Consider the following 19,189-nt stretch of genomic DNA (forward strand, 5'->3'; position numbering starts at 1 on the left):
AGTTTCGATGTAAAATTTAAATTCTATTGTGAAAACACTAAAGCTATCTTGTGGATGTGAAACTTACCCATCAGAAGCATAAGATTTGTTAAAAAGCATACTGTTTTGTTATTAGATTCAAATTTTGAGATAATATCTTTAGGTTAAAGAAATGATGGTCTGTCCAGTCTTATCTAGTATGAAGTTTTCCATATCTCTTCAAACTATAGATGACAATGGGCAAGTATAAAATAAGTGTAAAGTTGTCTCTGGCTCATCAGCACAAATGAAGTGCGACTTTAAAATCCTCAGTTACAGAGCGGGCACGCGCACGGGAACCTTGAGTCTAAAACCCAGTTGGGACAAAGCACCATGGGCGGGGCTTAGCTGACTATTTATAAGTAAAAGGGACAGCACGAGTGTGTCACTTTGACGGGTCATTCAACTTGTGCAGCGCAGGTAACAGTACCCCTTATTTTTCTATTATTTTGTACTCGTCTTTATTTCTTTTTTTTTAAAAGGTTCAACCAGGTGTTGATGATGTGGGGAGCCACTCTGTTCCTTTTCTTCTATGTCGTGGCCCAGGCGTCATCACATGATATTGTAAGTTATCTACTTTTGGGACTTTGTAACTTGAATTACAAGTAAATCAAGTTATTTATTTCTTGGATTTTTTGTTGTTGTTGCAGAAAATGGAGTGTCATGAATATCATGGTAAGTTATTAATTTTTCATACTCTGAATCAGGACTCTGAGCTTGTTTGTGTAGGTGAATGTAGAGAACAGTCTTGTACGCTATTTTGTACAGTTTTATTCCTCCCAAGCTTTGATTGTCTTCTGAAAGAACATGGAACATGTGGGCAGGGTGACGCAAATGAAATTATCTCTAAATATAATACTATTATGAAACTATAGGAACAAAGGAAGTATCTGATAGGAAGTGAGATTGTGTTCTAATTATTCTATTCTATTCAAATGTATATAATATATTCTAATTCTAATTTACTTCAGATCCCTGTGAATGTTAATACTGTTTTGACATTGAGCATCACACAAACTATACAGAAAGTACAATACTAATTATCTGACAGCATTGGATTTAATCTCAGAGAAAATACACATAGGGTTGGGTCACATTACATTGAAATATTGCTGGATACAAATTGTATTTTTTTTTGGCAAAGTAAGCAGTCCATTATCTAACCGGAATACAAATCAAATGACCCTTACAAAAACACAACCCTGCTTCTCAGACTGATGTTATAGCACTGGCTATGATGAAAAAAGGTTTCAAGATATTATAACAGAGATAATCATACATTAAATTGTATCAGGGTTCCTTCACATTTTCAAGGATCGTTTTTACACCAGCACTTTACAGCACTTTACCATGGTAAACTGAAAAAAATATACAGTTGGGACAGTATACTTATTTTAAGGATGACAAATTAAACTCTTAAAGTATTAAAGTGAAGAGTTTCATGTTTCAAAATGTGTCACCTATTTGAAAGTAGACTTAGCATCCTATATAACATAAATTCAAGCAGTTTCAAGTCTTTCAAAACACGCAATTAAAAATCAAGCGTTCTCAAGGACATCCAGCAGCTGTAGGAACCCTATGGTATATCAATATTTTTCTTTTATCGTTTAAAATAATATACAATTAGAAGGAAAAACGGTAAGGAAACTCTTGTAGTGCCAAAAGTTAAAAGCCTGTTATTGCTATAGTTCTTTTTCAGACCCTTAAAATCATTTGCAAAGACAAAACCAACAAAAATGTTTGAGCAAACACATGCTTTCCATATTGGCAAACAGTGCCCAAGCTTTCACAGGTGGTATAAATAAGGCTGGAGCTCAATAGATGGAGCAAAGTAAAGCAATCCATGGAATTACAAATAAAAAAGAAGTCTAATCCAACTGGAATACAAATCAAATAACTAACCCTGTTTGTCAGACTCATGTTGAGTTATAGCATTGGTTATGATGGAAATCAGATTTCACCTTGACAATGTAACTTTAACCTAAGTGCACCACTGTTGTCTCTTGTTCCAGACAGTCCTCCTGTAAGTGAATCCTCTCCATCTGTCCTTGCGGACCTGAGAGTGGAGAGGGTGGAAGTAGGAGGAAAATATATGATCGACATAAACTGGAATGTTAGCATGGATGGTAGGAGACACAACCACATGAACTTTAAATTCTACCAGTACAGTTCATCTCACACATGAGTGCATGTATTGGCCTGATGGTGTTTTGATAGCGGGGACTATGGTTCACCTTCGTCTGATTGGTAGGGTGTGTGTGTGTGTGCTTGTTGAATGTGTTGTATGGAAGGAGAAAAAGAAAGTAAGAAGAGAAGGAAAGGACAGCATAAGACCACCCTTTTTCTTCAATTTTGTTTAGCTGATATCTAGCCATTTCCCATGGTTTTCTTGATAATAACCAGAATCATTATCAAGAAAACCATGGAACGGCTAGAAATCAGCTCTTAAATTAAACTCTTATGAGCTATTTGTGTTGTTATCATTATATGTGTCCAATAAATATACCTAAATGTATGTTTAGTTGTACCAGGCATTAAAATGAACAAGAAACTGAAGAAAACAAGGGTGGTCTAATAATATTTTCCATGACTGTATGTTTTTTAATGCAAGTGTACACTGGCTGGTGTGTAGATGCTCTGCAATAGTAATACAATGTTTTTGTTGTTATCATTATGTGTCCAATAAATGTACTTTTAGTTGTACTTGGCATTAAAATGAACAAGAAATTGAAGAAAACAATGGTCCAGTATTTTTTTTATGACTGTATCTTATATACACATGATCTCTAACATTTTCTGTCTCTCTGCAGGTAGTATTCATAGTCTGACAGGCACTCGTATCGTTATTACGGGATTATCAACATACCACTGTAAATACAACCCAGTTTTGGCCGAGGCAAAAATCAATGAACCACTGGTAATTTTGACTAAATTATTCCTGTGTTGTTTAATCAGAAATTGTCTGCACAGCATTGAAAAAATGTTAATCAATGCAATGATTTCCATCTTATCTTTCAAAACTAGATCGAGTTTCATCATCGAGTAAAAGCCACTAATGGCAGGTACGTCGTCCAGGTTTCCAATCTCCCTTTGCCTCCGATGGGGAGCGACTCTACCTACAAGTACGAACAAATAAGAATACCTCGTGAGCGTAAGTTCTTTTCTTCTTTTTTATTATGAGACATGCAACTCAGTATGAGTCAAAAGTAATTAGTTAATGTCGGATTTTTGGACTTAATGGAGTAAGTGACATTTTTTTTGATAATATAGAGAACATTATATAACCATTTTCATCTAACTTAACTATATTTATTTTGGAAATATCCTTGTCAACAACTTAAGAAGAAAAAGATGTTCCGCTAACTTTACCAAGTCTGTCACGGTCAGCTGGATCACAGCCATTTGAATGCATTTACTGTCAGCTGATTTCACCCTAACATTATATAAAAGAAAACATTTTGTTTCCTCAAGATAATGAGGTAATTATCTCCCAATCCTGGGAAAACGCAATAAAATAAAAAAAAAAGCTTGTCTGTTCTCCGCTCACATTAAAATGTTTAAACCCTCTACTCGGTTCTCTCTTCAGGTGTTCCAACAATGCAAACTTCAAGTACAGGTGAGAAATCTCATTTCTTTGTGCATATGTCTATTTTACATCTATTTTTAACAATATTTTTTTTAAATATTTCACAGCAACTGTGACTGCCTCACCAGGTAAGATTCCAAAATTAATGAAAGCACTGTCATTACAATTGTTATATAATAATAACAACAACTGTGTTTTTTCAGTTTTTAAAATTGCACCAACAAAGAGCTCTGAGAAATTCAACTTCACCACCGTAGCAGTAGCTGTTTTTGGTGGACTGGCTGGTTTGATGTTCCTGGCTTCCTGCTACATAATCTGTAAATATATAACACTTTTTAAACACACATTTAAAAAAAGACCTCTGCGCCAAAATGGTAGCTTGACATAATGCAGTCTTCTTCTGTGTGTGCACAACACTGTTTACCACAAGGTTAAATTTGAATTAGAATGTGTTATACCTATGACAAAATTAGTAAAAATGCTCCATTGAGACAGATGCACAAGCTTGTGTATGTATTTATGTATGTATGTATGTATGTATGTATATATATGTGTGTGTGTGTGTGTGTGTGTGTGTGTGTGTATATACATCTGATATGTCCTAAGTTATTAGCTATTTGACCAAAATATTTCAAACTTGAAAAAAAATGATTCACAAAACAATTAAAAGGACATTTCTGTCACATTGCAAAGGAGCAAGACTTTAACTACTTGAGTGGCTAAAAGTTTCTTGCAAAGGAAACACACTTCCCGTGCTAGATCTCAGGGTTGGATAAAAGAAGTACTGAAATGAAGCTCACCACAAACAAAGTCAGAAATCCCCTTTGGGTTTTATACAGTCGTGCGTGGTGCTGAAGATAACGACCTATTCTTACTCTCCAGATAAACGCTGTGGAGCCAACTTTGCCACCTCATTGGGTTTTAAAAAGTTGCCTACATCAACCACGGCTGCTGTCCCTGTCCTCGTGGTGTACCCTGCTGAGAATTCAGCCTTCCAGCGGGCTGTGGTGGCCCTGGCAGAGTTCCTGCAGTGGCACGGCGGCTGCAGCGTGGCTGTCGACATGTGGCAGCAGGGGAAAATCGCAGAGCTGGGGCCAATGCGCTGGCTGGCAGAACAGACCGAGGCTGCACACAGAGTGCTGATCGTCTGCCCGCAGGTAGAGAGTGTAAGATGTAATACCTATTTCTGTCTGACTATGATTAAAAAACAAACAAAAAAGCACACTTCTGTTCTTTCAGCCCTCTTCACAGCCCGGCCACTCTCCTCCCAACCACCCAGAAGCCTACATCCCAGCTGCGGCTCATGATCTTTATCCCCTGGTCCTCAACATGGTGGCGAGTCATGCTAAGAGTGCCAGCAACTTGGCCAAGTTCTGCGTGGTGCAGCTGGGCAAGCAGCGGGACAAGAAGTCTAGTGACCTGGTGCCAGAACTGAGGGCCTGCAAGAATTTTTGTCTGATGAAGGACTTGAACAAGCTGTACAAGAGTCTTCACACCCAGAGTCAGGATGACAAGAAGTTATCCAATCAGATCTTCGGACCACAGATTGCCTACAGTGAGAAGAATGCAGTGAAGTTAATGGAGGCTGTAGAAAAGCTTGGTGGTCATCAGGCAAGCATTTGCAGGGAGAAGGAACCATTGAAATCTGTGGTCGCTGTTGTTTGAACCTCTCTAATAAAATATATAGATAGATGGATAAAGAGGATAGGTCAGAATAGTTGAGTCTTTTCTTATGCTTTATAAGATATATTTGTTTTATTTTTTAGAGGTGACATAAACATATATTTATTTTGGTTACAACATGAACACCACCAAGTGGAAACAGGTCTTTGTTGTTTGCAGCTCTGAATACTGTATTTATCTGTTTTGTTGCAACATCAACAAAGACAACTTTGCTCCTTTTTTGTGTGTAATAACCTTCTGAATTAATGTATTTTTGTACTTGCTTATTATACTTATTTCATCTGGAAGAGGTGGTTGCAAAGGTGATAAAAAGTTGAATTGTGTTAGTAGTTGAAGTTTCTTTAAAAAATGCACTGACAAATGTGAATAAAAACATTTGTAAAAACACAACGTGAAAAAAGAAAGAATATTATTAAGGGCTCTGCCAAAGATATACAGCAGCAGCAGTATGTAGCACTATACTGTACAGTTACAGTGTATAAATACACAGTTCATATATTTTTGTCCAGGAAGGAATGAATAAACTAACCCTCTGGGTAACTATCAAAAGTGGGGAAATGCTCGTTGTTGTTTTATTCTCTCTCCTCACCCTGGTCAGAGTTCAACCCAAATCACATAGTTACAGAAGCTGAGAACAGCCTTGATTGCAATCATTTTTTAATGTCTTATCTCAAGATCACAGATTAATTATTTCCTTGATGTCGAGATAAGTTTTGTTATCTTGAGATAATAGGTAAAATAATATTTGTTATGATGTTTATCAGAGAACAGGAGTGCACTGCTATAAACATGTAAGGCAGGTCTTTCCGTACGTTAACTGATTCATCAAAAAAAAAAGCACAAGGACCTGTACACGTTTCCACCATTTACTCTGGTGTGCAGGAAAAGAAAAAGTACTACACATGCCCAAGAAGAGAACATCACCCCTCGACCCCAATCACCTAAAGTCATTCCAAAACCAAGATAAAGTAGTTCCAAATTAAATAACAGTTAGGCAAAATTATTAAAGTTTAATACATTTCCCAAATCAATAATATTATCATTAAAAGTCAACTACAACAAATAAGAAAATAGGCTTACTTGATAAAAAATAATTACAAAACAAAATAAATCTCATATGACACATGCATAGATGGCCTCTGGACAACTGCAACAAAATTAAAATAGATCAAGGAGTAGGGATGGGAATCTGCTCAGATGAACCCTCGAATTATCAATGTTGCATGTTGTTTTAACCAGTGTAGTTATGTCCCATTTCTTCCTATACTTTCTGTTAATATTTCTGAACAAAGACTGCCAAGGTTGAAAAGTGCGGTTGTATTTTTGTTCAATATGTTCATTTTTACAGAAGCATTCTTTGTTTTATTTCCAAATTAGTTAAAATCAAGTTGAATGCAAAGCACCTTAAATATTTCCAAATGTTAGTAGCCAAGGTGTATTATTATGTTTTATGTTGTTGTTGTATCAGTTGGGCTTGAAAAAAAAACAACCCAAATTTTATTTTCTGGACCAATAAGAGTGGAACTGAGCAATTATTAGTGCATGCTGGATATTCTGTATCTTCCGTCTAAAGATGAAGATATTAAAGAGTTAATGCAAACAAACTCATTTGTATAATTTAATTCCTCACCCAATTAGAATTGATAAGCGAATTGATATGGAATCATATCGATAAGCACTATCGATAATGGAATTGGAATCACTAAATTCTTTACAATTCCCATCCCTATTAAGGAGAGCACATTATTGATCAGTGTATGTTAGTAAATGCTAGCAAATGGCTCACAGATATTATTGCAACTGCATCTACTGAGTTAGTTTGTTAACTATATGATGAAGATACTCTGTTGTTCTGTTATGCTACATTAGAGCATTTACCATGGTAGTACTGTGTCATGAGGGCCCTGTGGCTGGTATTTAGCAGAAGTTACGTGCTTTACTATTGAATATCTGAGTTGGGTAAAGTCATTATATTTAAACATTTCCCTTTAAAACATACAATTCACAAAAAAATCCATATGTCAAAGCATATATCTAGTATCTAAACATATCTAAACATTTTTATGTATTTTTTTTTACAGTCGAGTACAAACAAATTGACCCATAAGAAAAGAGCCAGGGGTCGAGCTACACACAAAAGGCATTGAATCTCTTTCGACGAATAGAAATCGCTGTTTTGCATCACATGATCAAACACGGAAGTGGAATCTATCGCTGCTACAACTTTCCATTCAGGGCACTAGTAACCACGCTTAGGTTTGTATTTTGAACCACTTCACAAGCACTAGAAAGACGAGACTCAGTATTCCTTTTAGTCTTTGGTCGACTAAATTTATCAGCAGCCATGACTCAGGCTGAGAAAGAGCAGGACAACGGGAAGGAGAAAGAAAAGGAGCGAGACAAGGAGAAAGAGAAGGAGCAGCAACGCGGGGTGAAGAGACCCATCGCTCCTCCAGCCATCCCAGACCCCCTTCAGGAGGTGAGACAGGAAGAAAGGAGTCTTTAAATTGTTGTCTCTTCTTCCTATAACTATAACGTATTCGAATACATAATCTAAATCTCTATAACTCAGCCTATTGAGCTTTCACGGGCAAAGACGACCCTGATTCTGGACTCACAGGTGTTTGAACTCTTCTGTTAACCCTCCTGTTATGTTCGAATTGTTTCAGGAATATCAATAACCCGGGGCATGTTTAATTATCCAAAAGAAACTCAGAAACTAAAAATTCCCAATAAACATTGTTTATATTTCATTAATAACTCCCATTACTAACAATTTCAATCAAGATTCAGTGGAATGGTGTTCCTTACCGCTCAAAGATCAAATTCAAAATGACTTTATTTATCCCGAGGGGACATTCAGTTAGTCTGTTAGCTCTTGAAGAATGAGACAGCCTGATGGCTGTAGGAGTGAAGGATCTTCTGAATCTCTCCGTCCTGCAACGGAGAGAGAGGAGCCGTCCACTGCTGTTTTTTTGGTCCATAAAGGTTTTGTGTAGCCGATGATCCGGGTATTTCAAGATGAACTCGAACATGTTGACAGGTCATCTCTCCACCACCTCCTCCAGTGTGTCCAACCTGGCTCCAACCACAGAACCAGCTCTTTAGACCAGTCTGTCCAACCGCCTTGCATCTCTGTGTCTGATGCTGCCTCCCCAGCAGACTGCAGCATAAAACAACACATTACCACCACAGACTGATAAAACATCTGCAGCGTCTTACTACAGATGTCCAGAGATCTGAGCTTCAAGAAGAAAAAGAGGCGGCTCTGTCCCTTTTTGTAGAGAGCGTCAGTGTTTAGGGACCAGTCCAACTTATTATCCAGGTATACACCTAGATACTTATAACTTGGCACCACCTCGATGTCCACCCCACAGGTATTCACTGGCTGAAGAGGGGGCTTGAACCTGCGGAAAGCTATGATCATGTTTTTAGCCGAACAAACTGTTTTTAATTGAAACTTAAAACCATCTTTTTAATAGCCAATATAGATTTTTCAGAAAGACTTTATTTATCCACAGAAAGAAATTTGGTTTCGCCCCAGTTGCTCCACCTAAGAATAGACAGAAAAAGAAGTCAGTATATATAAAGCTCTGGAAAAAATTTAGAGACCACTGCAAAATGAATCTGTTTTGCTGGGTTTACTTTTAGGAATGTACTGGAGAAATGATATCATATGAAACTAGAAGATTTAAGGAATCTATAGGCACCAAGTATGTCAGGATATCGTGTCGGGAAGCCCTGACATCATGCTATCTCAATGAAAATAGGCTCTCTCGGTTCCCACATGTCTCCTCTTTATATGGGTGGTTGACGTGACGCTCAATTTTTGTGTTCCCAGTGACAAATATTACTAAAATTTGATAATATTTCATTGAAATTCATGTTTTAATATGCAGTTAATTCTTCTACATCTAATCCATCTGCAAACAATGAGTATCGTTCTTCAACTATGCAAATATTCTGTTTTGAACATGACATTTGTCCACCGGTGCAACTGTCCTAGGTAGCATAACTTATCTTAAAACAACTGTAATTTAATGAAAAATTAATCTAAATACATTAAAATACTTGAATACATGTCATACGAGTGTTTACTTTATGAATCTAGAGGATATAAGTGTTAAGGTCCCTATGTAGAGTTATTATGACACATTACATTTTGTCCGCAAAACTGGTGTCCTCCTGGAGCAACGCCATGATGTAGATATAAAACAGGCATTAATGTGACCACCCCATTACTGAGAGGGGTCCTTCCAGAATCAGGAAGGACAGAAGACATCTCTGGAGCAGGTGGACTGCACACAAGATCAGTTCTGTCTCAAATATTTTCATAATATTACTATTTCCGATCATTGAAAATAATGTAAATTGATAAAAATATTCATAACTAATATGCCTTGGGCTTATCTATCTTATCTGTCCAACATTCTCTGAATTAAATAATGACATTCTTTATTTTGTTGCACCGGTGGACACATTTTAGGACTACCACACCAAAAGTTAATAATATGCTAAATATATGAAGAATTAGAAATGGACACATTCAGTTTTGAATTATTCACATATAAGGGAATATAATTGTATGTCATTTGACATATAGAATTATTCTTTTTTTCACTTTGAATTTGAGTTCACGTCAACCACCCATATACATGGCTGCCTGACAATTGGGAACTGAGAATTTTCTCTTATTTGACCAAATAAGTCTTGATTGAGTTTAATTTTGTGGAGACACAAGGCACTTAAACGGTTAAATCGCCATATATTGTATTGTGACTCAAGTATTGGGATAAAATTTTATCATGGGGCCTCTGGTGATTCCCACCTCAAAACTCCACCAATAACGTTTGGGAAGAAATGGAAGTCTGACTCTAAGCCAGGCCTCATCGTCCAACATCAGTGTTGGAGCTCATTAATGTTCTTGTGGCTGAATGGGAGCAAACCCTTGTGGTCAGGTTGAGAATGTGTGTGGAAAGCCTTGCCAGAAGACTGGAGGCTGTTATAGAAGAATATCAATTCCCATGCTTTTATTCTGAAATATTCAGCAATCACATGTAGCCTTAATGTTCAGGTGTCCACATGTTTGATTTGTACTTATGACATGGTTATTCTTGTGCTGTCTCTTACGGTCTATATGTACATCCCTCTTTTACAGCAAATCCAGAGCAACTTCATAGTTGTCATCCACCCTGGTTCAAGGACACTCCGCATTGGCCGAGCGACCGACACTCTCCCGGTGACACTCCCACATGTGATAGCACGCAGACACAAGCAGAGTGGACAGCCAAGATATGAGGATGCGTGGCTGTTGCGTGATGGTCTAAATGTAAGTCACTAATGACCAGGTGCACCCAAACATTTTTTCTATTTTGTGTCTTACTCCACTGTACTCCAATTAGTTTAATATTGGTTTCATGTTTAATTTACATCCTGCTTGTTTCCTCTTCCTGGCCGATAGAAAGCAGAGAGTAATGAGCAGAGGCAGAATGGGCTTAAAATGGTCGACCAGGCCATCTGGTCCAAGAAGATGTCGAATGGCGTGCGGAGGACACCCGTGTCCGCTGAGCAGGTGTGTTGCATATCAAATACTGCAAAACTCACAGACAGCAGTGATATGTGTGATAATATTTTTTTTGCCTTTAAATTGTTTGCTGTAGTGATGTAAAACACGTTTGGCTGCATTGCCTATATGAAAGGTTCCACAGCAAATTCATGGTTGATTGGCTGACTTAAAGAATCATGAATTGTTCTAGTGCAGGGGTCGGCAACCTGCAGCTCCGGGGCCACATGTGGCTCTTCATGCCATCTGCAGTGGCTCCCTGTGGCAAAAAGTTATACCAAATGAAACTGTTATTTCCTTACATTTTAACTTCATTTATCATTGGTGCAGGCCCAAAGCAATTTGTATTTTGTATTTGTATTGTAAAAATGTATTTCTTATATAAATGGCATTAAATAAAAATTTTCAGTCAATTAAAATGTGCATCATAGCTCATGGAAGTCTACAGCCGACTTGCCAACTTCAAATGTAGTTTTCAGTTCATCTAGCTAAGCTGGCATTCAATATTTCTTCAGCCTCCCATTTGCACTTGGGTCCTCGCTGCATTCTGACAGAAATAAATCATATTAATAAATGCTCATTAAGTATTTTGAATGTTGGTGGGGTGATTTTAGACTAAGTAGGCTGTTTTATTCCCATTATAAGGCTCAAAATAAGATTTCCGGCTCTATTCTAACATCTTTGCTCTTTTTTGTGGCCAACAATGTTTTTTTTTTGTTCGTAAAGGTTGCTGACCCCTGTTCTAGTGACTAGTGCTGTGTGCTTCCATGTGCAGAAAAGTAAAATCTATTTTTCTACCTGTTTGTGTGTGTTAAGGCCAGAGCCTATAACTGTCAGATCCGTCCGGCAGTACTAGACAACAGCTCCAGGGTGAAGTGGACCAACACAGCCCACCAGCCTCCTCATCTGGTGGGGGAGGAGGTCAGTGCACATGTCTGAATGTGTCACAGATAGAACAAGATTTCTAAAACTGTATCACCTAAACTGATTGTCTGATTTTTTTCTCTCTTGATTTCTCCCTCTCATTCCCCTCCCTTCCATCCCAACACCACACAGGCTCTTTATGTGAATCCATCTGACTGTTACAACACCCACTGGCCTATGGTCAGAGGTCAGCTCAATGTGCACGCCGGTCCTGGAGGCTCACTGACCGCTGTCCTGGCTGACCTGGAGACGATCTGGAGCCATGTTATTCAAAAGCAGCTGGAGATCCCCCTCAAAGACTTAAAGGTAAACCTCACCTCATCATATCACTTTCTTCTGTGTTCAGATTCTTCTGAAACATGATAAAAGTAGAAGATATTTTAAAAAAATAAGGCAAATCAAACTACGCTGATAGTGGAATCATATTTTTTCTCACATTAATGCTTCGCTTTTGGTTGCCAGTATTACAGATGCATCCTATTGGTCCCTGATATCTACAACAGGCAGCACATCAAAGAAGTTGTCAACATGCTGCTGCTTAATATGGGCTTCTCAGGTATGACACGTTTATACACGCATGGCAAAAACACGTATACGTATACACTGTTAGATTCTACCATAGCTGTTCAGGGTACGTTAGAGAACCAATCTCTGTCATCAGCTTACCCTCTATTCTCTTGTGCACAGCGATCATCGTGCACCAGGAGTCGGTGTGTGCTACATTCGGCAGTGGGTTGAGCAGCGCTTGTGTCGTGGATGTAGGAGACCAGAAGACCAGTCTTTGCTGTGTCGAGGACGGAGTGTCCCACCGGAACTCCAGGTGGGACATTTATTTTTAATTGATGTCTTTACAGTTGTAGACGTCATTGATCCTTTTATATATATATATATATTTTTATATATATATATATATATTTATACGCACGTTAGATACAATAGACAATAATACAGAATATTTGATAAAAAGATAATGGCAGTGCCTGGTCAGTTCATGTTGGTGTCCTGGTTATGTTTTTAGCCGAACAAACTGCTTTTAATTGAAATTTAAAACCATTTTTTCAATATCCAATATACATTTTTCAGAAATACTTTATTGATCCCCAGAAGGAAATCTGGTTTGGCCCCAATTGCTCCACCGAAGAATAGGAAAAAAAAAAAAAGAAGTGTATATGTATATATATATATGTACAGAGATCACTGCCAAATGATCAGTTTTGCTGGTTTTACTATTTATAGGTATGCGTTTGAGTAAAATGAACATTTTTGTTTCATTCTGTAAAGTGCTGACAACATTTCTCTCAAATTTGAAATTAAAATATTGCCATTTAGAGCATTTTGGCAGAAAATGAAAACTGGTCAAAATAACAAAAAAAGATGCAGTGTTTTCAGACATCGAACAATGCAAAGAAAACATGTTCATATTCATTTTTAACTTAGGAAGAGTTTAGAAATCATTATTGGTGGGATAATTTAAATCTTTAATCACAACAGTGGATGTTATAATCTTCCTCATAAAATAAGATTTGGTTCAGGTGATCACCTGATCAGTGTCTCAGTAAGACGAATGAGGAGGCTTGTGTTGGAATCGAACAAACACTGGAATGGACGGGCTGTCATAGATGCTGATTTAAGAAACATTTGTGAGAGTGGTCTCTTATTTTTTTCCAGAGCTGTACATATATATAAACAGTAGAAAATAGCAAAGAATACAGACTTAGACAAAAAATATTGCACAAGTAATAAGTGACTCTATAAGAACTGTCTTTTCCTACCCAAGGATACCGCTGCAGACCTACTCCACAGTATTCTATTATATGTTCTGTCTGTTGGTCTGTGCAGGCTCTGTTTGGCATACGGTGGTTCAGATGTGACCCGTACTTTCTTCTGGCTCCTGCAGAGGGCGGGTTTTCCCTACAGAGACTGTCAGCTGTCAAGCAGACTGGACTGTCAGCTCCTGCAGCATCTGAAAGAGACTTTCTGCCATCTAAATCAAGTGTGTGTTGGTCAGGGGGCGGGATCTGTGTGTTCAGAGGGGGAACTGTAGCCTGTGCGTTGATCTGTTTCTGTCACATTTGTGTCTTTGCAGATTTTCCTGTACATTCTTGAGAATACAGTGATCTACAGTTATACAGATAAATTAAAAAATGTGCCTCCTCTCCTCCACTTATTCTTAATAGGACATATCAGGACTACAAGATCATGAATTCCAGACACGTTTCCCAGAAGCCCCAGCTCTTCTCTACCAGGTTCGACTAGGGGATGAGAAATTACAGGTACGACATTCAAATAGCAATGAAAAACAATGGTGTTTAAGAATGGTGTAGAAATCCTTACTACATTGTTCTGTCAACAGTTTTCATCTATGGCTCTGTTTATGTCCCCATACATGTTTTCTGGCTTGTGTCTGTATGTGTATATTAGGCACCCATGGGTCTCTTCTACCCGACCACATTTGGCATTGTAGGCATGAAGATGACATCACTTCAGTACCGTTCCCAAGGCGACTCAGAAGATCCTCATGATGAGCACTACCTGCTGGCTACACAGAGCAAGCAGGACCAGGTAACACTCAGAGAGATGTGTAGACATCATTGCTTCAGAAAGCCGCTCGATGGCGTTTTAAAAAAAATGTATTATTGTGATTTTCTTCACCAGTCCTCCAAATCCGCTGCAGACCGGAAGGCTATTTCCAGACCAGGTGGAGGTTTGGATGGTGAAATGAGCAGTCAGGGGGGGATCGGGGAGCTCTCTGACCTGACCAGGGGCAGTGGGAGTGGCGGCGGTGGAGGGATGAAGGGGGAGATGGAGCTTGGGCCTGCCCAGGGAGAGTGTCTGATGGGGGCAGGAGAGGTGGAAGAGCCCCTGTCTGCACACCTCTCCAGGAAAACTGCTATCATGAGCCAGTTTGAGAGCAAAGCACTGGGCCTGGATAAGGCCATCCTGCACAGCATCGACTGCTGTGGTAAGGAAGGATGAGATGAAGTACAAATAATAAAGGATGCAGAGGAGAATTGATGTTGTACACTGCTCAGGATGTTTTAGGTCACATATATATATTTTTTATAGGATCAGACGAAACCAAACGCAAGATGTACAGCTCCATCCTGGTAGTGGGAGGAGGGCTCATGTTTCACGGTGCTCAGGAGTTTCTGCTTCACCGCATCATCAACAAGATGCCGCCGTCATTCAGACGGCTGGTAGACAACGTGGAAGTTATTACAAGGCCAAAGGTAACCCCAAATATGCTATACAAAGATTACATACTGTATATACAGTAGTGTTCAAAATAATAGCAGTGTCTGTGTTCGGGGGTCGTCTCACAAACTGTCTGCGGCCCTTGGACCCAAAAAGACAGACAGTTTGTGAGACCACCCCCGAACGCAGACACTATTTTTTCGAACACACCCCTTTCAACTAATTGCCCAATTGCACAGCCTTAAGAGCGTGCATATCACGAATGCTGGGCCTTGTTGGTTTTCTGAGAATCTACTGCACCTACTGGTAAATTGTTTGCCATGTAGCAATAAAAAATATACTAAAAACATGGATTAATCTGGTTAGTCACATTGGACTGCTATTATTTTGATCACTACTGTACACCCATGATATACTATGCACAGCTCCTCCCTATGTTTATGTCTGTGTACTACAGGACATGGACCCTCGGCTGATATCGTGGAAGGGTGGAGCCGTGCTGGCATGTCTGGACACCACTCAGGAGATGTGGATCCACCAGAGGGAGTGGCAGCGCTTTGGGGTCCGAATGCTCCGTGAGAGAGCTGCTTTCGTCTGGTGAAACCAGCACAGAGTCCACACAGGAGGTAGTGTGAGCAGTAGGTTAGAGCAGCAGCTTCAGTGCTCAGTGTCTACACAGGATGCTTTCGTCACAGATAAAACTTGCAGACTTTCAAAATGCTACAATTCTTTGTCGCTTGCATACAGTAGATTAACTGGTGTTGTGGAATGAAAACACTGGACAAATGTCAAAATCAGGTCACTATCTGTGCAAAATGGGAAAGTATGTTGGCACTGTCAGATTGACAAAATGTATTATTTTGGAAACCGGTTTCATTTTCATTGGTGTGTTTCGTCCATCTGAAACCCAGATTGTCTTTTTTTTTTTGATGAACTTTTAAACAGTTTCAGAATAATTTGTAAATAGTATTGCAACTCTGCCATGTTAATATTAATGAGTGTAAATAAACAGTTGGCTACACAATTGTTGCATTTTATTAGAACAAATACAATTCTTGAAATTATGAACATACTGAATTTAAATGCAGTTGCCTCCAGTATGACTCCAATCTCTCCTGACAAACCCAGTAACTTGATGCCTTTAAAGCAACTACTAGGACTTCTTAACTCTTCATAAAACTGTCTGCCTTTTATATGGATGTCTCTAAGAGGTGATGTGATTCTTTTAAGCTCTTTTTGTAATCACAATTTACTTGTTTTAGGATTAAACCTTTTTTGCCACATAAGACTACACAGTGGCAAGTTGTGTTGTTACTAAGTCTTACAATAATTGGACAAGAAATAAACATCACACATTTTTATTCAGACAGAAGGATACAAAACAAAGACAAATTAACCTCATGTTTCCCAGAGAGATGATCATAACAGAAATGTCAGTGACACACATCCCTCAGAGACAGGTGCGACCAGAAGCGGGGAAAAGGGAGGAAATAACATGGATAGCTGCTGAATCAGCCATTCTGGCCCCTACGTGTAGGAATTCCCAGAAAAGCGTCAAGAAACTGCTCATGGCAGTGGCAGCTGGGAAGGGGGCTTCAGCACTGTGACGTCACCTTCGTTCTTTAGATTCTCAACAGACAGACACTGCGCCGAGCCCCACGCCTACACTGGATGTGTAGGCGTTTACCTAGAGAGAAGACAGGGTTATAAAATGGAGGAATGTCTTCACATCATCTCGACAGATCTGTTGAGCAATTTAAAAAATGTTTATATTCTTAATAGTTTTTAAACCCTACTTTGTAGTATGGGCTACAGAAATAAAAGGTACAACATATAAACATAGGGCTAATTTAATCATTTAATTCAGAAAAAAAAAAAAACTATTCCTCACCTTCCTCATCCTCCTCCACCCATTGGTGGAGCACCGGGACCTCCACCGTGGTTTATTCTTCCAATTCGTCTTCTGCCACCAGGGGGACCTGGAGGACTGAAAGAGCAAGCAGCAGAGCAGTGACAATGTTATAAAACGAGGCTAAAGGTTTTTTTTTTTTTTTTAAAGTCATCAAAATGTTTTTGCTATAATCAGGTATTTGGTGTGAAGAACGGGAAACATAAATTATAAATACAATCCCTTACTGAAATACACTTGACTGATTATGCTGCAATTCACTCACAACTACTGTAGTGTCCAACAGCGTAAAATAACATTTAAATTCTGCAGCTCTCAGCTCAGGACTTGATTCTGAACAGTTAAGACATAAATCTGCATGGCTCATAGTTGAGTATGAGAAACTTCATTATCTCCTGAAAAGCACCAACTGTCAACTTGACAATATTGATGTATTTTGATCAAAATATTGTGATATGTCATTGTCTCCATAACGCCCAGCTCTACTCCTCTCACGAGATTAGGTTACCATTAGAGGGACATTTAGGGCATGTCCCCTGAGAGTGTGTGTGACGGTAAAGAAATGACTGTGCCTCAGAGACCTACCCTCTGCCATCACTGAAGCGTGACGAAGCACAGCTCCCATCTTTTGTCATGTCGGGGTTGATCAATGTCTTAAAACTGGTGGAAGAAAAATAAGATCAGAGAGGAATGTTATGTGGTGATACAAAAACATCACTATTTTCCTCAATTCTTTGATTCACAAAAAATGATTTCATTCGATCCAAATCAATAGAAAATGTCAGCTGTCTAAACATTTTATCTGCTAAACTGCATGTCAGCATTGTCTTTGCGAGTAGGATACGGCCATTAACATTGAGAATAAGTACGTACGCCGTGATTGTGTGGACTTTTGTAGTCTCTTACTATTCCACCACTTTCCATCAGTTTAACCAGCAACAGGTAAACATTATAACATGAGCACTTACTACAGGCCGATAAACTCCACTGCTCCCCAGAAGAAATCGACCAGAAAGGACAGTCGCCATGGTGACTGGGTCCTGCTGTCCAGGACCTGACCTGATTAGACATTTGATTAACGACAGAAGAGCGTTTTAAAAAATAAAAGAGTGTATGTAAGCAGCATTCCACCTGTTTACCAGTCCGTGGTTTCACCGGTTTTACCTCTTTTTTTGTTTTTAACCACCCACTTCCCGTGTATATATATTTTTTATTTATTGTTGTTGCTAATGTTCTATACCTTTATGTACCCCCCCCCCCCTTTTTTTATTTTTACATTTATGCTATTTTTTTACACTACCCTTGTTCATACTGATCCTTCTTTCTGCTGTCGCGAAACAATTTCCCCATCGTGGGAGTAATAAAGGTTAATCTTATTTTGGCAGTCAGTAAACACAGGCTAACAGCTAGCGTTAGCAGAGCTTAAGAGCAGCCAGGTCACAGGTTTGTTTTTTCGTTTAATGTTCAACATATCACAGCCAATTAAATACTACATAGGACACTGAAATTATAAAGTTAACAATGGATGAAACATTAGAAGATGCTCTCTGTTAGAACAATTAATAGTTATTTTTACTACGCATATACAGCTAGGCTAAGCTTGCTAACGAGCTAGCTGTGAATTAGTTCAGTGTAGCCTAAATATTACATATTGCGGCGGTACTTAAATAAAACCTGCTTTACAGTTAAACTAACATATGATCCACCATAAAGCTACATAGTCCTTTACGAAGATAAGAAAACGTTTGAAGACATAAGCAAAACCACTCACCGTTGGACACGTACACCATGTTTACGAAAGTAACAACACAGCTCTTACAGCTGTGTTTACAGTCGGCACTGCACCACTTCCGCCTCCGTTGTTGTACGTCATTCCCGGATGTGAAAAAAAGAATGAAATGCAGCAAATGTGCATATTTATATCTGTCAGTGCCTTTTATGTCTTAAAACACATTCCACTCACATTTCTATAATCATTTTAGGCTGCAGTATTTTTTTAACAGAATTTTTCTTTTTATGCAATTCTGTAGGCTTACATCTGCTCCATTTTAATTCACTACATTTATTTTGTGTTTTTTTTCAATACCTTCGTGTCCTTTACTGACCTAGTATATTGCACTGTTTAAATTTAACGACCCAACAGGATATAAAATTAGTTAAATTGGTCAAAACCTTAAACATTCACCGCATTAAAATTCATCCCACCCACATAAATGCATTAGAATCATAAAACAGGAAGGTGAGGAATATTTTTTTTTCTGCCGAAGTAGTACTTTTATTTCAGATACTTAAATAACTTTTAACGCAGGAC

General features: G+C 38.6%; 3 protein-coding genes across 4 annotated transcripts; 2 read left to right on the forward strand and 1 right to left on the reverse strand.

Moving 5' to 3' along the window:
• The first annotated feature begins 387 nt into the window (after positions 1–387).
• On the forward strand, positions 388–5,836 carry LOC131971812 (interleukin-17 receptor B). Of its 2 annotated transcripts, XM_059333434.1 has the most exons (10): positions 392–582; positions 669–693; positions 2,031–2,144; positions 2,829–2,935; positions 3,043–3,169; positions 3,605–3,634; positions 3,712–3,732; positions 3,808–3,921; positions 4,487–4,761; positions 4,844–5,836. In XM_059333434.1, exons 1-10 carry the CDS (start codon positions 517–519, stop codon positions 5,267–5,269), a joined length of 1,305 nt encoding a protein of 434 aa, XP_059189417.1. In that variant the 5' UTR covers positions 392–516; the 3' UTR covers positions 5,270–5,836. The 2 variants fall into 2 exon arrangements, with proteins under 2 accessions (XP_059189416.1, XP_059189417.1); XM_059333433.1 differs by having other exon boundaries at positions 388–582; positions 3,712–3,921.
• Positions 5,837–7,457: 1,621 nt separating this feature from the next.
• On the forward strand, positions 7,458–16,033 carry actr8 (actin related protein 8). The gene is made up of 13 exons (XM_059334101.1): positions 7,458–7,766; positions 10,446–10,616; positions 10,749–10,859; positions 11,667–11,771; positions 11,907–12,080; positions 12,237–12,330; positions 12,462–12,594; positions 13,614–13,767; positions 13,952–14,047; positions 14,196–14,336; positions 14,430–14,736; positions 14,841–15,004; positions 15,427–16,033. Exons 1-13 carry the CDS (start codon positions 7,632–7,634, stop codon positions 15,568–15,570), a joined length of 1,929 nt encoding a protein of 642 aa, XP_059190084.1. The 5' UTR covers positions 7,458–7,631; the 3' UTR covers positions 15,571–16,033.
• Positions 16,034–16,856: 823 nt separating this feature from the next.
• On the reverse strand, positions 16,857–18,767 carry selenok (selenoprotein K). Its single transcript, XM_059334102.1, has 4 exons — positions 18,650–18,767; positions 17,847–17,937; positions 17,464–17,538; positions 16,857–16,956 (listed from the first exon to the last, which is right to left on the reverse strand). The coding sequence occupies exons 1-4, from the start codon at positions 18,666–18,668 to the stop codon at positions 16,857–16,859; spliced, it is 285 nt and encodes a 94-aa protein (XP_059190085.1). The 5' UTR covers positions 18,669–18,767.
• Positions 18,768–19,189: the final 422 nt, after the last annotated feature.

Source organism: Centropristis striata, chromosome 5 (genome assembly GCF_030273125.1).
Source record: "Centropristis striata isolate RG_2023a ecotype Rhode Island chromosome 5, C.striata_1.0, whole genome shotgun sequence".
NCBI classification, from domain to species: domain Eukaryota; kingdom Metazoa; phylum Chordata; class Actinopteri; order Perciformes; family Serranidae; genus Centropristis; species Centropristis striata.